We start from the raw sequence: 17,335 nt of genomic DNA, 5'->3' as shown, positions 1-17,335 counted from the left end.
GGAGTGTTTAAATGTGAACAGATTGGATGAATCCAGTGGTTCTTATCATTTTCATTATTCCCACCTGTAGCCGCAATAACGAGAATAACTGAAAACAATTGTGTATGTGTGCAGTGCCTTAAAACTTGTGTAGAACATGTTTACTTAGATTTGTTAAACTATAGTTAATAGAGGTATATAGGTGGGCACTTTAGCTGATACAAAACCATGAGAAAACTTGGATTTTTTTTTTGAACAGACAAAAACCTCTTTTATTGTACAAACTAATTGAACACCCATTTAAATAAATTTAAAATTGAGAAATAACACCTGACCGGTTTACCATAACAACAGCCTTCTTATAAGTACTGGCAACAAGGTTTGAGTACTTTCTTCAGACAGAAACAAAAACATTCTTTATTCTTCAGCTTTTAACATGACGCTTTATATCAGTGAAGGGCATTTATTGACCCACAGCAGCAGATGTACACAAACTTAAAACGCCCCTCTCCCAGTCATGAAGAATTCAAACAGGTGTTCCCATTAAGCGTTGGTGGTCCCAACCGCTTGTGATGACTGCTGGCTCTGTTGAAGTTGTTGGATCTTCACATTCATGACTTCAACCACAGCTGCAAAACAGAGCACATTTGTTTAACATGCTTTCTGAACAGAATGTAAGGTTACTGTTGATTTTTTCTAAAACTGAATATTTGTTCCGATTTAAATTCTAAATATAGATTTCTATATCTAAAAGATAAATTAATTTGATTTCTTTTGCATTTCTTTTAATTTAATAGTCTCTCTCTAAATTGTAAAATTCTTAATTATACACCCAACACCGCAAAAAAAATAAAGAAGAGAGGTGACAACCAATTAGTCTGGTTCGTGACAGTGGGTTGTTTAAGTCTGCAGAGTAATAGGCAGTCAAAAGCGTTTTTAAAAAAATGTTTGTTTGGCCTCAGTCATAATGTTGAAATACTCCACTTTCTGATCTCTTCCAGCATGTTTTGCACGGGCATTTTGACCAGCAGACTAACTTCCTTCCTTATTGTAGCATGTTGTAATATAAACTGCAGAGTGTATGGTTAGCAGGGGAAGTGTTTTTTTGTATTGATCACCAAATACGGATGTGAATGTTCAAGAAAAAAGGTAGACATGCACAGTTTAACCTTACTAATGATTATTTATTGCGGTATCGGTACATTTGTTATTATTATTTTAACATTTAGTATATTTTATCTTTTAATTGAAACTTGCAGCATTTAAATATGTGGGTTTTGAAATTGAAATACATGATGATATCAACTGAAAAAGAGACTTAAGATATATAGATAAATGTAGTGAGAGGGAGAGAATAATGCAGCACATCTTACCTTGTTTCATGGCATGTTTTTCCTGAAGGGCTGGCTGAATTTTCTCAACAATCTGCTTTGTGAGGAAGTCTATTTTGCGTTTGAAGAATGCCTTTGAGTCTTCAACGCTCTACAGAGACATGCGAAAATTAGTTTTTATAAAAATGTTTGACAATATTTGTACTATATTTAATCATGTATGGAGATTTAATGTAAATATATTTGCCTTTTCAACATAGTATCCGGTCCCCACATCAACTAAACAAGTCTCCACGTCATTTAACGATCCAGGAACATACATCTGAGAAAAGGAACGTCAAGGATATAGACATATCTCAAGAGAGACTTTTCATTTGAACCACATTAAAACAAAAACAGTAGAACATGAAACACAGGTTGTTTTTGAGCTGTTGGAGGATACAGAGCTGGTAAGTGGCACAAGCAGTTCTTTTCCTGTATGAAAAAAAGAGAACAGTGGGTTTATTCAACATCAGTCCCATATTAGTATGTGCTGGATGGTTTCACACAAAAATATACTTTTGTGCCAATAATGCAAACTTTTACTTTTTAATGTGTGCATCAATTAAAGTACATTGAGCTCTTCTAAGACAATCAATCTTACAACGGAAGATGCTCTGTTTTTTTTAAAAAAATTTAATATTAACCTTTTTTAACATTAGGGAAAAGGGAAACGTAATAATTGTTTAAATAATTTAAATAGGTTTTCTAAAACTTGGCAATAAAATAAGAATTTTACCCACCTTTGTTATTTTTGTTCAAGACGTTCAAGCTATCCTTTGCTTCAACATATGTGGTCTGAGCAACTTTAAGCTGACTTATTGAAGACGTCAGGAACTCTAGCTCCTGGAAAAAAATTATATATATAAATATATATCTTTTATATGAAATGTTCACCTCACCTGAGCTACATGAATGCATCCATGGCTCAGAGAGGCATTACAAACAGGAATATAGTCGCTATCTACGCGAAGAGCGAATTTAACAAGACTTGAATCTTAAAATGTACATTTCACACAGTTTTAACATTAAATGCTGAACATGAGACGTTTCTTTGCTTTGTACCAAGCGAGAGTATGAGACAGATGTTAGCGTTGGTATCGTTAGCATTGGGGGTGCTAGTGAGTAACCACACCCTGCTGAATTATTTTATTTTCGTCCAAATTAAATCATAGAACAAAAACACGTCTAAAACTACCCCACTATTTAAGATTACCTGATCTAACTGAGTCTTAAGTCCCTCTAATTGAGGGAGGGAGAGGTCTGTGAGATTCACCGCCATGTTGAAAGCGTGATGCCGAATGACCCTAGCAGACAGTGTTTCCGGGTGGTGGAGGTGGGCGGGGATCAGTCTGGAGACACGCCCTCTTGCGGCCACGACAGGAAAAGCACGTGCAGCGGTCAGACCAGACCTGGACCAAACCTAATAGTTTCTATGGGTCAGACCTTCTCATCGGGAGGCCTTCTTTTAAATGCTTATTTTGAGCGCATCAGTGCCCCTTTTTAAAATAAATAAGAATAAATTATGTTAAACTTAACTTTGTTGATTTGCATTGCATGTATTGTAAAAGTAATACAGGCATTAGTCAATAGTCATGTTGTGTGGAAGTTGTCGGCACATGCTGTGAATTTATCGTAATCCTCAAATGTGAAATTGAAGAGAAACTTGTACTCCATTTGTGAATCAAAGTGAATACCCTTATACATACCTGTTAAAACTCCTTTATAAGATTAAACTGGTACATAATGTGAAAAGATGTAAGTAAATGTCTTTTTACTATTAAACTAGTAAAGAGGAAAAGTACACATTTTTGTTTTCCAATCAAAATTGACAACTTAAATTACCAGAAAGAAGAAAACAATTCAAATTCTAAATGCAAACTTGGACAAAAAAAGTTTATTCCAAATATGTTTTTCTCTTGTTTGAGAAATTATGATTTGGAGTGACAATCTATTTGCGTCTTAAATGACAATGTGATGCACTAATGAAAACAATCACATCAATATTGGCTCTAAACACCTTTAAAATCCAGCTGACCATGGACATTTCAATTATTTATTAATATAAAAACCTATAAAGCAAAATCAAATGTAATTATTGATATTCAGAGTTAAGGCCCCTCCCACCTTGAAATAAGAATAAAGAGGCCAAGATTGGCATATATCTATAGGTTGTGTAAGATATTCAATAGTTTCTAATTATTAACTGATAATAATACAAATGATAATAACTTGTTCATTTTCAACATTACAACAACATTTTACAATTACAATAAGTATCACTTTTTCACCCCACTTTTCAGTCAAATGAGACTAATGGACTGTATATGAAAAGACTTTTATTCACAACATGTTGTTAAATCAACATTTAAAAAATGCATTCAAGCATATACACATTAAAAATCATTCCCAATATAAAAACATTGGTTTAAAATGGAAACATTGGTATAAATAAAAGAAAAGTAACAAATTAATCCTGTCAAAAATTTAAAAAAAAATACTAGTATTAAATTTCAAGTTAAATACAAGTTGTCCAGGTTTTTGGCTGAAACTATAACATTTAGATTCTGTAGGGATTGTTTATATCCTGCTTTTAGAAGACTCTTGGCTTTTCAGACGATCTACTGCAGGTGGACTGGTAAGCCGTAGACCACAGGTGCAGCTCCGATGAGGTGTTTGAGGTGTGTGGCCTGACGTGATGGACCCATGTGAACCAGGAGGGGCGCTCCAGAGCCGGCAGAAAACCAGGACTCTAACAAAGCTTTTGTGAAGCGGTCGATGTCTCGATCCGTCACATCCCACAGGTTTCCCAAAACAAATGGGCTACGGTGGAAATAAAGTCAGGACAGGGAAAATTCAGGACCATTATTTGTAGTACTATAATCCAATAGTAATCCTTGTGCTGCTGTAATTGTCCCATTAAGACAACATACACAAGTATTAACAAGAAAGCTAATGAAAGGAAGTAAAGAAAGATATCTCACCATCCTGCTATGAGGTAATTGAGGATGATGCCTTGTCCTTCCTGATCTCCTCGCACTGCCAGAGCGGCACTACTGCAGCCAAAGAGCAGAGCGGCTGCTCTCATCTGCCGTTTCAGGACCGCCTGGCTGTCCAGGAATCGTGCGCCTGCACCATGACCCACAAAACTAAAGCAGCCGAGGATGTGAGGGACATGGATAAGACACACACAAAAAAAAGTTAATCGAAGAGCTTAAACAATAACCATCATTGTATCATAGTTGTTTAATAATATATTGTTTAACTTTCTTAATAAGCACATTTCTTGCCAATAAAATAGCAATAGAAAAGCAAAACAGAAACTAGCAGTAGAGACTAAGAAAACAAGCAAATATGACCTTTTAAAAAGCAGTTTGAAAATGTCTTTATCAAGTAATCAACTTCAAAATTGTTGTCTGACCCACAGCTACTGTACTCGTATGTCTCATTTCTAACGACTCGCAAACTTTGATACCAACATATTTAATTCTATTGTAATGTTACTTTTTGGCTCCAGTCTAGGTTTGAGCCTGAACATGATTTTCTATAAAGATACTTAAGATCATCATAGACTCACATGTATAGATCCTTGGTTGCAACAGCTTCTTCCAGCCGACCCGAGTCAGGGGCAACTCCACACACACCCTCCCAATCCAGTTTACTTTAACAAGAACAGTTTTTTGTTTATTTTTTAAACGGGAACATGGAACAGCAATGACAAAAGAAGAAAAAACAACAGCATACAAATTAAATGGTTTGTGCACTGCTCTCACCTGCTGAACCATTCCTTAAATCGATCTTGAGAATTCCCCAAATTGGCATCAGGATCCAGCACATAAAACACCTGCCTTGTATCCACCCCATCCTTCAGGATGCACTTGGAGTCAGCCTAAAGGGAACATTTAAATACAAATGAACAAAACCACAACAGAAACTATTCCGAAAGTAAATGACATCTGCACCACTGGGCTCAGTAATGGAGCTTAATCACACCTCTTTCTGAATGATTAGTCCAATGAGAGAGTGCAGAGAAGGCATCCGGCTGACAGAGCAAGATCTTAAGACGGAGATGCTCTCCCAGGGCAACTTCTGTAGGTACTGCAGAGGAAAAATCCCAGAGGGCGAGACTTCAAATTTATGGAACAGTCTGAATTCAGAATAACATATTGTAACTGTAGATTTCCCCCCCTCAGAATATTAGAAAATTCAGCATTACATATAGATAAGGAAGCCAACCTTGTCAAGGATGAGAACCACATGACCTTTGGGTTCCTCTCTGTCAACGAGCTGGGAAACAGATGTATGCAGAAGCTGGTCACCCTCCACATCCAGCTGTGGAGAAACTCCCAGAGAAAATTGCTTAAGGTCATCTTCGGAGAGCACAGGGGAGGCTGAAAGCAGAGCCTGAAACACACGAGACAAGGGTTGGTGCTTTTTGGTTTCTTTTACTGCGGCTTAAGAGACGAAGACAGAGTGTTCAATCAGATGCTGCTGCAAAATGGTTAAAAAAAAAAAAAAAAACATCACCCACCTTCAGCATCTCCTCACTCGCTGTCACTCCTCTCGCAGACAACGACTTGTGAAGGTGCCGGGCTTGTTTGGAGAGCTCAGGGTCTGAAGAAAGGGGCAGGAAAAAGCTCTTCCAACATCCCAACAGTCCCTCCATCTCCTTTAGCAGTCGCTGAAAAAAGATGAAGAAGGTATAACCTTTATGAGACATTGATTTGAGTCAAACACAATAATACAGAGATTGTGAAGCACAGAGACTTTCCAAAGACACCCTTTGTTCTTTACCACTTACCTCAACTCTAGAGTCCAGAGCCCTGCGGCCCTCCCACCACTTGGCTTTCTCAGAAACGCAGCTCACAGCCTTCTGTTCCACCTGTATACTATCGATTTCCTGAACCAACCAACTAATGGGGTGCTGGGTAACAAAAAGAGAAAGGTTATAATATGTAATGTTAATGATGCCTTCTGAACCTCAGAGAAATTAGTGAGAAATGAGAAATGAATTATACAGAGTATAACATAAAAACTATGGCATTAGTTTTTCCAGATAAAGTCATTCTATTGATTTTAATGGTTGAATTTACAGATTAAGACATAGTTAGTCATTGATGAAAAGTAAATATGAACATTTGACCACTATGTCAAAGCTATTCCTTTTTCTAACTTTGCTAAATCCATATGCATTCCCTGCACTCTACTTTCAGCCTGTGGCCATCATTCTCTCTTTTTTTCCCTTTCATATCTCACCTGCTGTTTAGAGGTTGGGATGTGAACAGTGACAGGGGCAGATCCTTTCTCAAGGCGTGACAGCATGATGCTGTCACCCATCTCACCAGCTTTGATTCCGAGCACAGACATTACACACACCGTCACTCCTGTAAAAGGTAAACAGGTGTTCAAAATATGCATAGAGGACAATTCACATTGTTCTTTCCTTACCTGACGGAGCACAAAAGTATGAAGTATTTATAATTAAGCAAGTTACAGGCAAGTTTTACAGCGTTAACTGTTACCCGGGGGAAGGTGTTGAATTTGTTGCATAAACTCTTGACAGTGGCTCTTGGGGAAAGTGGAGGAATCAGCAGTTGGGAAGGAGAAGATGTTCTCCAACTGTGACAGCCTCTGCTCGGTTGAGTTCTTGGTCTTGCTTGGACTGAGCTCATTAAGACTCAGAGTATCCATCTTCTCCGCCAGCTCACCAGACGACTTTCTCAACTTTCTGTAAGAAATGATCATGACTGTCAAAACATGCCTGAATTTTAGATATTATTTTCAAAATGACTTGGTAATTATAACATTTTCCTCATCCGTCCCGCGTGTGAATATGTGGAAAAGGTTTTGTTCAAAAGAGAAATCCTGACCTGACACTACATAGCGCATGTGCTTACTTGAGACAACTAGCTAAATGCCTGATTGTGCGATGGCGACTTGTGATGCCCAAGGACTGGGCGTGCAACATCGCTGTAGTTATGGGGTCCTGTTGTCCCATGGTCAAGGCCAGAAGAGAACTGAGTGTGGTGTAGATGGTGGGGTTGGGGAAGTGCTGAAGGGCCAACCAGGCTGATCGGACCAGAGTCTGAACATCCTCCAGAGAAAGATTGTCTAAAGGGGGAAGAAAAAAAAAATTACAACAGGATAAAAAGAAGGCTGATTGAAACTGTTAGTATGCACATCATATTTCAATTTGCTTTAACGTATGAAGATTTTTTACATTATTAGTTTTAGCAGGCTATTGCACAATAAAATAAACATGATCATTGCAGACCAATGGTTTTTTTTTTGTGTAAAGCCTCACCTGGTCTGGTGTCTGAATGAGACAGGTGAGTTTGTGGACCTTCTCTCAGGTGACCTCTGCTTTTCAGTTCAGACAAGTCGTCTCTTTCCAGATGACAACACATGTCCCGCCTCAAAACCTCAAAATCGATGTCTTCAGAGAGTCAAGCAAAGGGTTAACAATCAGACCATCATGCTGTTGCAGTGCACACTGAGATCAATATTATGCTTCAACGTTTTTGTCTAAGTTTTCTTCAATCTTTTGAATCTTTTCAGTTTTTTTTTTATTCTACAATGATAAAGTGTGTAGTCACCAATAAATCAAATGTTTCAATATGTTAGAAAAGGATAGTATGAATTTAACTCATTATATTAGAAGCTGTTCAAGTATTACATGACTTTTCATAACTAATGGGAGGTTTGCACGTGTCTACAAAATACTTACCAATATCTTTACTTGAAGCAGGATTATCTTCAGTGTCTGATGTCCTAAGCTGCTCAATGCTCATGTCCAGGACTTCTGTAGATTCCTCATCGATGGTCCTCATTGTGTCCGGCTCTTCCATTGAATCTGCCTCCGCCCTGGACAGCACCCTTCTGGTTCTTCCTCTTGTCGTTGGGGCAGACTGGCAAAGTGAGGCCCCGTCATCTTCAGAGGAGGTGGCCCGAGCTACTGCAGAGCTCTTCTTACCCTTTGCCTGCCTCTTGAGTTGGACCTTCTCCGCAGGAGGATCCGAAGATGTTTTACTGCTTTGGGTGGCTCTTCTTGCTGTGGTTCGCTTCTTAGGGATATCAGTTTCTTTGGGTTCTGCCTGGTTATTTGTTTCTGAGTCACTTTCGTCACTAAACTCTATCTGTAATTACAGATGAAAAGAGATTTCTTTTAACAAAAACACTAAAGCAATTTGTTTTTAAATAAAAATATATTTTTCTCTAATAAAACACTCACCTTGTAGCGTGATTTCTTTGTGCGTCTGGGGGCAGCAGGGACAGGTTGGGCCTTGTCTTGAACCGGTGACAACTCTTTATAGACTTGAAACTGCAGCTTTGGGACAGTCCTTGGTGCTTTCTGCACTGAAGCAGGGGCTTTCAGTCTTTGAACAGGAGTACAGGCCAAAGTTGGAACCACCGTGTTAAAGTCAAAAGAGCCAAGGTTCCTAGAGGACTTTGACTTGACTGGTACAGGTGTCATGGGAACCAGTCCCTTTCCTTTGGTAGAGGAGCTTGTCACTTGAGTCTTGGGCTTGACAACTTTGACCTTCTTTGCGTCCTTTGTTTTTTCAGGCATGTCTTGGGTTTTAAGAGTCTCTTTAGGCTTCTTAATGCAGGATGAGTTAGGCACTGTTTTCTGTTCCAATTTTAGCTCTTCATCCATTTTTGGTGCATTCCAAGTCCAAACATTTGAGAAAAGCTCCTCTGGGGTGCAGTCCTTCTTGGCAGCAAAGGTAACCAATGAAATTAGAGCCTTCGCCGCCACTAGTCCTGCTTTGACAGGTCTAAGGTCTGGACAGGGCTTGGAATCAACAAATGCTAAACCAGCCTCCAGTATTTTCCATATACCACTGACCTTGTTGAGCCCTGGTTCCAGCCAAGACAGGGCCATGCGCAGGTACACACGGCCCACTATGTCCTGCATCAGGGAGGGTCTATAGAGGCATTTGGCAGGACTACTAGCTGGGTAAAGTTTAGACAATTTTTCCCCAAGTTTAGCAGAAACACTCTGACAGCGGGCTAATGTTGCCCATTGAAGTTTCAAACTGACACGGGCTTCATTTGGATCCATTTTCAGAACTAGATCTGCCTGTATAGCTGCCCACCGAGCAGTAACACGTCCCAGGCTTGGCTCAGAGCAGCAGTGACACTGGCAGTCAGAGTCATGGTCCAGGGAGGAGAGCCAGCGGCGAGGCCGAGTTTTGAGAGGCGGGGAGTTGGCCAGATCCCTCACTATAGGTTCCTTGGAAATCCATCTAGTGCTCAGGATTCCCTTATCTTCATCATCCTCTAAATTGGGAAGGGAAGACTCGGCTTTCTTCCTTGGGCGACCTTTCCGTGGTTTGATTTTCACCTCTGACTTCTGTATCTGATCAGAAAAGTCTGAGGAATAGAGGAAAAGTCAGTTGAGTAGCCTAATAAAACAATGGAAAACAGTGGAATACAACCACATACTTTTTGGAAGTGTTTGTATTTGAAACACAACGAACAACATTAAATCATGTCAAGCTGAAGTGGTGGAGCTGTACAATCAACAGACCTGTGCAAAGCTCTAGAAGGTTTCTGACTTTGTCTAAATCAATTCCACTTTCTTCTTCCTCCCCCTGGATCAGCTCTAACTCAGCTTTCATCACAAGCAGCTCAGCACATCTAGAAATGGCACAAACAAAAAAAAAGTTACGATAAGATCAGCAAATAATGAATCGGGAGATAAGTAAAAATAAATGTAGGATTTGTTAGAGGGGAGGGGAGTGGACTACGGCTGCAAACATCATAATCACGAGTATTTTGATTAATATTGAGATCACGATGACTCATTGATTTGACAACATGCGCACCCCATGAATTTATGGAATTTAAACACTTTTAAGACTTTCACATTGGGAACACAAGCAATGAATGTAATAAAAAAGTGAAATTAATTAAAATGTTTTAAAATAATCATATTTAATCACAATAAAATGTAAATAAATGAACTATGTTTTAGAGGTAGTGGTGATGTACTCATGTGGCCAAAATATAAAACTTTGAAACATTCATCACACATGACAAAACTAGCACCATCCAGCAGAGAAATATTTTAATCTGGAATATCTTGTTTTCATGATCGTAAGAAGCCTAAATCGTTACTGAAACTGGAACTTCATTAAATGCCCAGCACTAAAGTGGAATATACTGGTCAATTAAAGTTTAGTAACTGTATTTCTGCTTAACATTGACTGTAGTATTTTAATTTGATATAAAACAGACCTGTATCCTTACGAATCCCATTTTACCAGCACATAGAACCCCCAATAAAGTCTTCTAGTTAACTAAACATGTCTCAACAGCAACAAAAAGAGGCTGTGAGTGACCCTGCAGGAAGCTTAGCATCAAACAACAATTCAGAATGGCCAACACAGGTTAGGTCATGAGCAATCTTTTCTTGCTTCACTGCCAACATTTGAACCCAACACAGAGCTAATGTACTCACTGGCTGAGTGCTTGGAGCTTGATGGCAAGTTTGAGAGCTTCTAGGCATTGCAGCCTTGCATCATTGATGGCCCCACAGCTGCTCCTCACGGCCACCATCTTCATAGAGCATTTTAACAGCTCTGAGAGCAGCTGCCACTTCAGCACCAGGTTATCTCCTGCTCACAAACCAAAGGAGATGGGGTTTACATTACACACAGCCCTAAAAGGATCATCTAGAAACTCTTGAATACTTTCATTTTGTTGTCAGTACAAGTGTTGAACAAACGCACCTTGGTCAATAAAGCGCATGTCTGCGTTGCCGCTGTTTGTCCCGTAAAGGCCTTTCCCCACTAAAGTGACCAGCAGGCTGCAGAGAAGCTTCAGACTCTCGTACAAGGCAGTGTCTGGGCCGTTTATACCTAGTAAAAAGAACATACTTAGTTATGACTCCAAACCTCACTTCTACAATCTCAAAATGCAAAATCAAGAAGGAAATCCTGTAGAAAATGCTTGTGTGCTAACCAGGCTGAGTGATGAGACTTCTCTGGGCTTGTGGCAGTGCAGTCGTGTCCAAACTAAGATAGGAGCTGCAGGTCTGGAGCACTCGAGCCCGCAGCAGGTACCAACTCTTTGACTGCCTCTGCTCATTCACTTCTTTAAGCACCTTACACAGATAAGGCACCCCAAGGTTAACCTGTTGTGTGGTGAGATAGAAATGACAAATGTTGTTACAGAATCTCCACTTTAAGCAAAAAATAAAAATACAATCCAATAAGATATGTTGCTATAAGCTGAGTTTCCTGCCTGTCCTGTGATGTAGCAGTATTGAGCTTTCAATAGAACGGTCAGCATAGACAGAGAAGAGGGTCCATCAGCAGTGGAGTCCGAGGTAAGGAAGGTTTCTGCTTGCTCAAGCTGTGCCTAAAGAAACGACACAAAGATTTAAAATAAATCCTTTACTACATGTGAGCGGTGGCAAGTCTGCTAGAAATAATTATAACAGAATTGCATTACCAAAGCCAGTTCAGGGGTTCCGATATCCAAAAGAATACTGGCAGATTGACAGAGGGAGCTGGCACATCCATGGGCATCAGCAAGTTGTCGGGAAAGTCCAATAGTCAGTTGGTAGGCTTCCAATGCCTTCAGAGGCTACACAAGAGACAGAGGAGGTTTAATGAAAACACTGTCTTCACCAAACCCGTAATATATACACAACACTAACCAGCTTCTGTGTATGTTACCTTTCCCATAAGCTTGAAGAGAGTCGCAGTCAAAGCAATGGAGCTGCAGGTCTGCTTGGGGTTTCTGACAGAAGGAAGGACTTCACTCTGCAGAAGTGTTGACCATTCATCCAGGGCTCTTTCCAAAGGCTTGCACAACTCTTTAAGGACAAGAAAACAATGTCTAACAGTATCTCTAACAGTGTCAACAGACATTAAGGGACAACATCTCTTCTTGATCAACCAACAAACGTTACTCTTGGTTCTGATCCTCATAAGCAAGAAGCTATTCTTCCTGCAGTTTAGACAGCAATGTACACATTCACAAACATTTAACACAACACACCAACATTACACAACATGCAACTCATCTACAACTGAAAAAAAGAAAACAAAAACTCAAGAAACAGACGTCACAAAGGCTCCAATGAAATCTAGAATATCTAAAGGATAAGAGGTGTTAGCATAAAAAGCATTTCCCTCTATGTTAATGAACTTTGAGCTGATGTGGTTTTTTGATTTGGGTAAAACAAAACAACCTCTAAAAGCATGACTCATCGGATAATGGTGAGTATCTGTACAAAAGCATATGTTTTTATCTACATTTAAAAGTAGTCTTAGTGTTGAACAACACACAACGATACAATGTATCATCATCATATCAAACATGTTTCTAAAGTTCAAACAATATATTTTTAAAAAGGAGATTCCTACTGTTCTCTGCAGCCAGGTTGAAATGCAGGCCTTCATAGACCATGAAGCTTTCTTGTGTTTTCTGCTTGTCCTCATAATCAAAGTCATTGGTTCCTATGGGATTGGCTGCACATCGGATCTGCTCACGTAACTCTCGCTGTTTTTTGTCTCTCTCGATTGCCTGCAAAAACACACGCATCAATAATCACAAGAAATGTGGTCAGTGCACGGAATGGATACTAAATCCCAGATAGTTGATTTGAAGTTACACAGTCATTAATTCTTACTGTAGCTGTTCATAAAACATGAATACTACATGTTGAATACATGCTGTCATTTATTTTCTTGAATTATGATATTTGTATGTATTTCATTACATTAAGATGAATAAACTACACAATATGTCCATTATGTATCGACAGGTTGAACAAAGCTCACCTCCTGGAGATTCTTCTCAAGGGTGCAGATAAAGAGCCAAAGTGAAGCATGGGCTCTGTCATCCTTCAGTCTATCAGAATTCTCTGGAGTTTCTGGTTCTTCTTCCAGGAGTCGCAAAGCCTCATGGGTAAAATCAACTGCTGAGCTGTGTAGTAAAATTAATGAATATCAACACTCAAAACAGTTAATTGCTGCACAGTCTGGCTTAGAAGGAATGAGTATTTGATTTGTTGTGTTTTATACTTAGAACTCTAAACACAACATTTGAATCTCGTACAAATCAGCAGATTTGTATCTACAAATGAAAAATGCTCAAAAGAAAAGAAAACTCAAATCTCCTACCAGTCAGTCTGCTCACTGAAATCCTGGTAACACACAACTTGGGCCATTTCACAGAGGTACACGGCACGTAGGTGAGTGTGAGAGCTCTCCTCGTGGCAGATGTCCAACAGATCACACAGAGTGTTGTAACGTTCCTGAGATGTGTCTCCTGCCACCTCCTTATAGGCACGCAGCTCCTCCTCCAAGAGGCAAAGCATTATTCGCTCATCAGGGACATCAGGACAAAAACCGTCATGTAAAGTCCTGTTTCGGGATGGGACAAAACAACTGTAAGAATGATCTTTTCCATTATTATCCCGTTAATTAACTTTGATTCATAACTTTATATATTTTTTTAACAATAACAACAAAGAAGTTAATTTTGTCTGTACCTGAGACGGATGTCTTCCTCAGAATTTCGGGCAGCGTCAGTCTTTGTTTTCACCCACAGAGAGACCGGTTCAGCCATATGAGTAGTGATTTTGTCCCCCAGAGTCTTCAGCCACATGATCACCCAGTCCAGTGCTCGAGCCAGATGTCCGGCCCGCCGAGACGTCTGCACGGCCAGCATGAAGAGTCTGCTCAGCTAAATGATCAAATGACATGATAATGATATAAATGACTAAAAAGATTCATGTAAAACTGATTCTTCAGGGATCAATTGAGAATGTAGCTCATCTAAAACCAAAACCCCAATTACAACCATAAGGTAATCCTGTGTCAGCAAAGCAAAGTCATTTCGAACAGATAAGATAGAAAATGTGTATTTTGTCAAACAGGGACAACGTTAGACGTATTCAAACAAAACACTTAAATCGCTTACTCTGTCCACAGAAAGCGAGACGGGGACATTCTTGGATAAATCTCTGCAGAGGATCTCAACCAGGGTGAAGCCCTCGTTGTAGAGACGCCGGTTGTACAATCCACAAGCCAAGTTGCTGACAGCGACCACTAGATGGAAGATTAAATAAACACATTGACACTTGATATTATTATGATTGATATACATTAATATTAGAATTTACATGAAAGCTAAGCTACCAAGTTACCTGCTTTGATAAGGAGGTTTTCACTGGGCAATTTTCGAAGTTCTGTCATCATTAGTCCAACAGTAGCTTGGCAGTACAGCAGCACTCTTTCCAGCGTGTCACCGTCCTCCAGCTGTAAACAAGAAATCACATTCCACACTAAATCCTAAACCAAGAACTCTGAAAACAAGTTGTTACTGTGTGAATCATCTGCCTTGCATAGCTTTGAATCATTGCCATCGTGGAACTTGACGTTACAGAAAATCAGCCTCACCTGTGATGCGAGCATGCTCTCATAAGCGAAAACGAACCCCTGGTAAATACTGAAGCAAAGAGCCTGTTGAAGTCTGCTGCTCTCTGCCTGGCATTTCCCATCCTGTAAAAAAAGAAGGGAACAAAAACAGGCTTAGTAACCTGTACAACTCTGACTTTAAAGAATGACACATTGACAGATATTCTGAACTATTCTCCTGGTCAGTAATTACTCTCACCTTCTTTAACATCTTCAATATGAGTTCTTGGTACTCCTCAAGAAATGAAAACCAAGCCAGAAGCAAAGGCCCACTTAACCCCTTAGAATCGCCACTTTCCACAGCCCACATGACCAGTCCGCATCCCTCCTGAAGTGCATGGGCTTCTTGGTCCCCCAGGTCAGATGAAAGAGACCTCAAGGCTCTTGCACATTCTTTCAAAGCCTGGCCGCTCTCTCCACCAGCCTTCATCGTTGAATGAATTTTCAGTGCCCATTTCCCAAGCACCACAGCGGTACATTGACAGTCAACATGGTCTTTGATCTTGCTCTCAATTTCATTCATGAAGGTGGAGGCCAGATCGTGGTGTCCGGCCTTACAAAGCATCTTAACTATAACCAGCACCATTTCAGAAAGCACATACAAACATGATCGCTTAGTAGAGTGCTTGAGCCTATCCCTCTCAAAGTCTTGAGTACTGGTCCAGCAGTTGTTGAAAAGTGCGTGCATTTCCTGCAGAAGGAAAGAAGCATCTTCCTTTGTTATCACTCCACAACTGGTCTCAAATTCATTGATGGCATCCTCTGTGTAAATAGGAGCTTTTGAGATAGAGGTAGTTGCATTTTCTGTGTCCAACAGCAGGAGGAAGCCCAGGGCTTGTATGTGGCAGTGGAGTTGGTCTCGAGGATTCAATATTTTCTTGTCTTTGGAGGCAGAGAGTCCGTTCCAGAGCACGGAGAAGCAGCTTCGCACGAGGACGCAGTAGTCCTCAGCCTATGAACCAGACAAGAGGTTTCTTTGTTAGTGCCAAAACTAACGATATAGAAAAATCACATTTTACTGAATTCTGTTGAAAAGAAGATGATACACACCTGTTGGGCTGGGGCTGTAAGCCTGTTGTAAAGTAACCCAGCTACATGGCTGCATAAACTCTGAGGTCCTTGGGAGCTTAAATTCTTGACAATATGGAAAATGATCTTTTCCATGTACAGAGGACTGCTCTGGGCAACAGCTGCTGCAGAAATATCATAGCCTTGAAGGGAGAGCTCCACCAGCTGTACCAAATGACTAACATGGTCATAGTCAGGGGACCCAGCTCCAAGGTGATGGTTACAGGCTCTGATGACCCTGTCACACAGTGTGCGGCCCTGAATGCCTGGGTTACTCTTTACAAACTCCTGCAAAATGTAACAATATGAAAATTAAGAAAACATGTCAGATTCAGTGTCTCTTCTCATACGTCACTGTAATATCGTTTATATATAAAACACACCAAACTTAAATACAGAAAATAGAACTGAAATGTCGTTTTTTTTTTTAAATCACGTTTTTGAAGTTTCACATTTAACCATGTCCTCTGGTGAAACTATAAACCCTCAAAGCGTTAAAGGTATACACGTGATTTATATTACTAATGATACTAACCTGCAGTTCACGAAATAAAAGCTTCGTGTCTTTCACAGAGGCAGTCCGTTTGATGTACTCTTCCGCTTTCAAACACTTCATGTTGACAACTGTAACAAAATCAAAAGTCGTGTTACTTTGACACTAAAAGATAAAAGTTTAGCTAACATTAGCGACATTAACCACAACATGACGTAGCAACGTTAACGTTTCATAACGCAAAGATTGAACTGTGACTTACTCTCAGAGGAAAGCTCCGTAGCAACACTTTTATTCAGAAATGATAAAAAGGAGATTCGTTGTTCATAATATCATATTTAAGCAGCTTTTCGGCCGCTGCTAAACTTGTGTTGTGAAGTAAAATATTCAAATCTTCAACAACCATCGACTCTGCGCCGCCGCGCACTGCATTTGAAAGGTGTTTGCTAACCAATCAGATTGCTCTTCCGGTTTAACCGGAAAAATGGGGACTTGTGGGTATTGTAGTTTTTATTGTCACCCCTGAACCACTATGCAGACAGAAGTGAAGCTTAGCTGGATGGACAGCTATATTGATTGGAGGTTTGAGTCATCTTAATCCTTAATCTTTATAATCACAAAGATAGCCGACATTAAAGGATATGCTAATAGGGGCGTGGGTTTAGCTCAGTGGTCAGAGCGTGAACCCCATGTACAGAGGTCTTGGCCCTTTGCTGCATGTCATCCCACACTCTCATCCCACATTTCCTCACTCGTCAGCTTTCCCATCCAATAAAGCAAACCCCACAATCAGCTAGATCATCTGAGTGTATAGAGTCTGCTGGCAATTTTTATTATAGGCTTATATTACACAATAAATGTATACATTATTTACCAAAGTACAGGTCAAGGACCAACAAGATAGGCCAATGTTGGTTAATTATTGTTCCAGTGATGACAAACTCAAAAAAGTATTTCAATGTTTCACTGTGGACAAACCACGTGCG

At 39.9% G+C, this 17,335-nt stretch overlaps 2 protein-coding genes across 2 annotated transcripts; both read right to left on the bottom strand.

Annotated features, from left to right (window-relative positions):
• Nucleotides 1-365: 365 nt before the first annotated feature.
• pfdn5 (prefoldin 5) lies at nt 366-2,710 on the bottom strand. Its single transcript, XM_061042617.1, has 6 exons — nt 2,566-2,710; nt 2,093-2,195; nt 1,753-1,784; nt 1,558-1,632; nt 1,353-1,461; nt 366-608 (listed from the first exon to the last, which is right to left on the bottom strand). The coding sequence occupies exons 1-6, from the start codon at nt 2,629-2,631 to the stop codon at nt 523-525; spliced, it is 471 nt and encodes a 156-aa protein (XP_060898600.1). The 5' UTR covers nt 2,632-2,710; the 3' UTR covers nt 366-522.
• Nucleotides 2,711-3,668: 958 nt separating this feature from the next.
• Nucleotides 3,669-16,765, bottom strand: espl1 (extra spindle pole bodies like 1, separase). Its single transcript, XM_061042614.1, has 32 exons — nt 16,612-16,765; nt 16,392-16,480; nt 15,839-16,144; nt 14,988-15,740; nt 14,771-14,872; nt 14,518-14,629; nt 14,292-14,419; nt 13,861-14,054; nt 13,490-13,732; nt 13,148-13,292; nt 12,731-12,890; nt 12,038-12,177; nt 11,811-11,945; nt 11,601-11,717; nt 11,319-11,490; nt 11,087-11,215; nt 10,816-10,972; nt 9,883-9,992; nt 8,581-9,725; nt 8,077-8,485; nt 7,654-7,785; nt 7,247-7,460; nt 6,872-7,077; nt 6,606-6,733; nt 6,151-6,273; nt 5,881-6,030; nt 5,586-5,753; nt 5,343-5,447; nt 5,123-5,238; nt 4,927-5,010; nt 4,334-4,498; nt 3,669-4,172 (listed from the first exon to the last, which is right to left on the bottom strand). The coding sequence occupies exons 2-32, from the start codon at nt 16,470-16,472 to the stop codon at nt 3,971-3,973; spliced, it is 6,531 nt and encodes a 2,176-aa protein (XP_060898597.1). The 5' UTR covers nt 16,473-16,480; nt 16,612-16,765; the 3' UTR covers nt 3,669-3,970.
• Between the last annotated feature and the right edge of the window lie 570 nt (nt 16,766-17,335).

The sequence above is a fragment of the Labrus mixtus genome, chromosome 7 (assembly GCF_963584025.1).
Source record: "Labrus mixtus chromosome 7, fLabMix1.1, whole genome shotgun sequence".
In the NCBI taxonomy this organism is placed as follows: Eukaryota; Metazoa; Chordata; class Actinopteri; order Labriformes; family Labridae; genus Labrus; species Labrus mixtus.
This window is presented reverse-complemented; position numbering and strand designations above follow the sequence as displayed.

What these genes read in the sequence shown, in the direction of transcription:
- pfdn5 (XM_061042617.1), bottom strand. Translation starts at nt 2,631, where the DNA reads ATGGCGGTGAATCTCACAGACCTCTCCCTCCCTCAATTAGAGGGACTT. An exon ending in TTAAGACTCAGTTAGATCAG is followed by an intron (nt 2,196 to 2,565) that starts GTAATCTTAAAT and finishes ATTTTTTTCCAG; the next exon opens with GAGCTAGAGTTCCTGACGTC. An exon ending in CCGGATACTATGTTGAAAAG is followed by an intron (nt 1,462 to 1,557) that starts GCAAATATATTT and finishes ATGTCTCTGTAG; the next exon opens with AGCGTTGAAGACTCAAAGGC.
- espl1 (XM_061042614.1), bottom strand. Translation starts at nt 16,472, where the DNA reads ATGAAGTGTTTGAAAGCGGAAGAGTACATCAAACGGACTGCCTCTGTG. An exon ending in CTCTGGACTCTAGAGTTGAG is followed by an intron (nt 6,031 to 6,150) that starts GTAAGTGGTAAA and finishes ATCTTTTTTCAG; the next exon opens with CGACTGCTAAAGGAGATGGA. An exon ending in TGGTTCTCATCCTTGACAAG is followed by an intron (nt 5,448 to 5,585) that starts GTTGGCTTCCTT and finishes TTTCCTCTGCAG; the next exon opens with TACCTACAGAAGTTGCCCTG.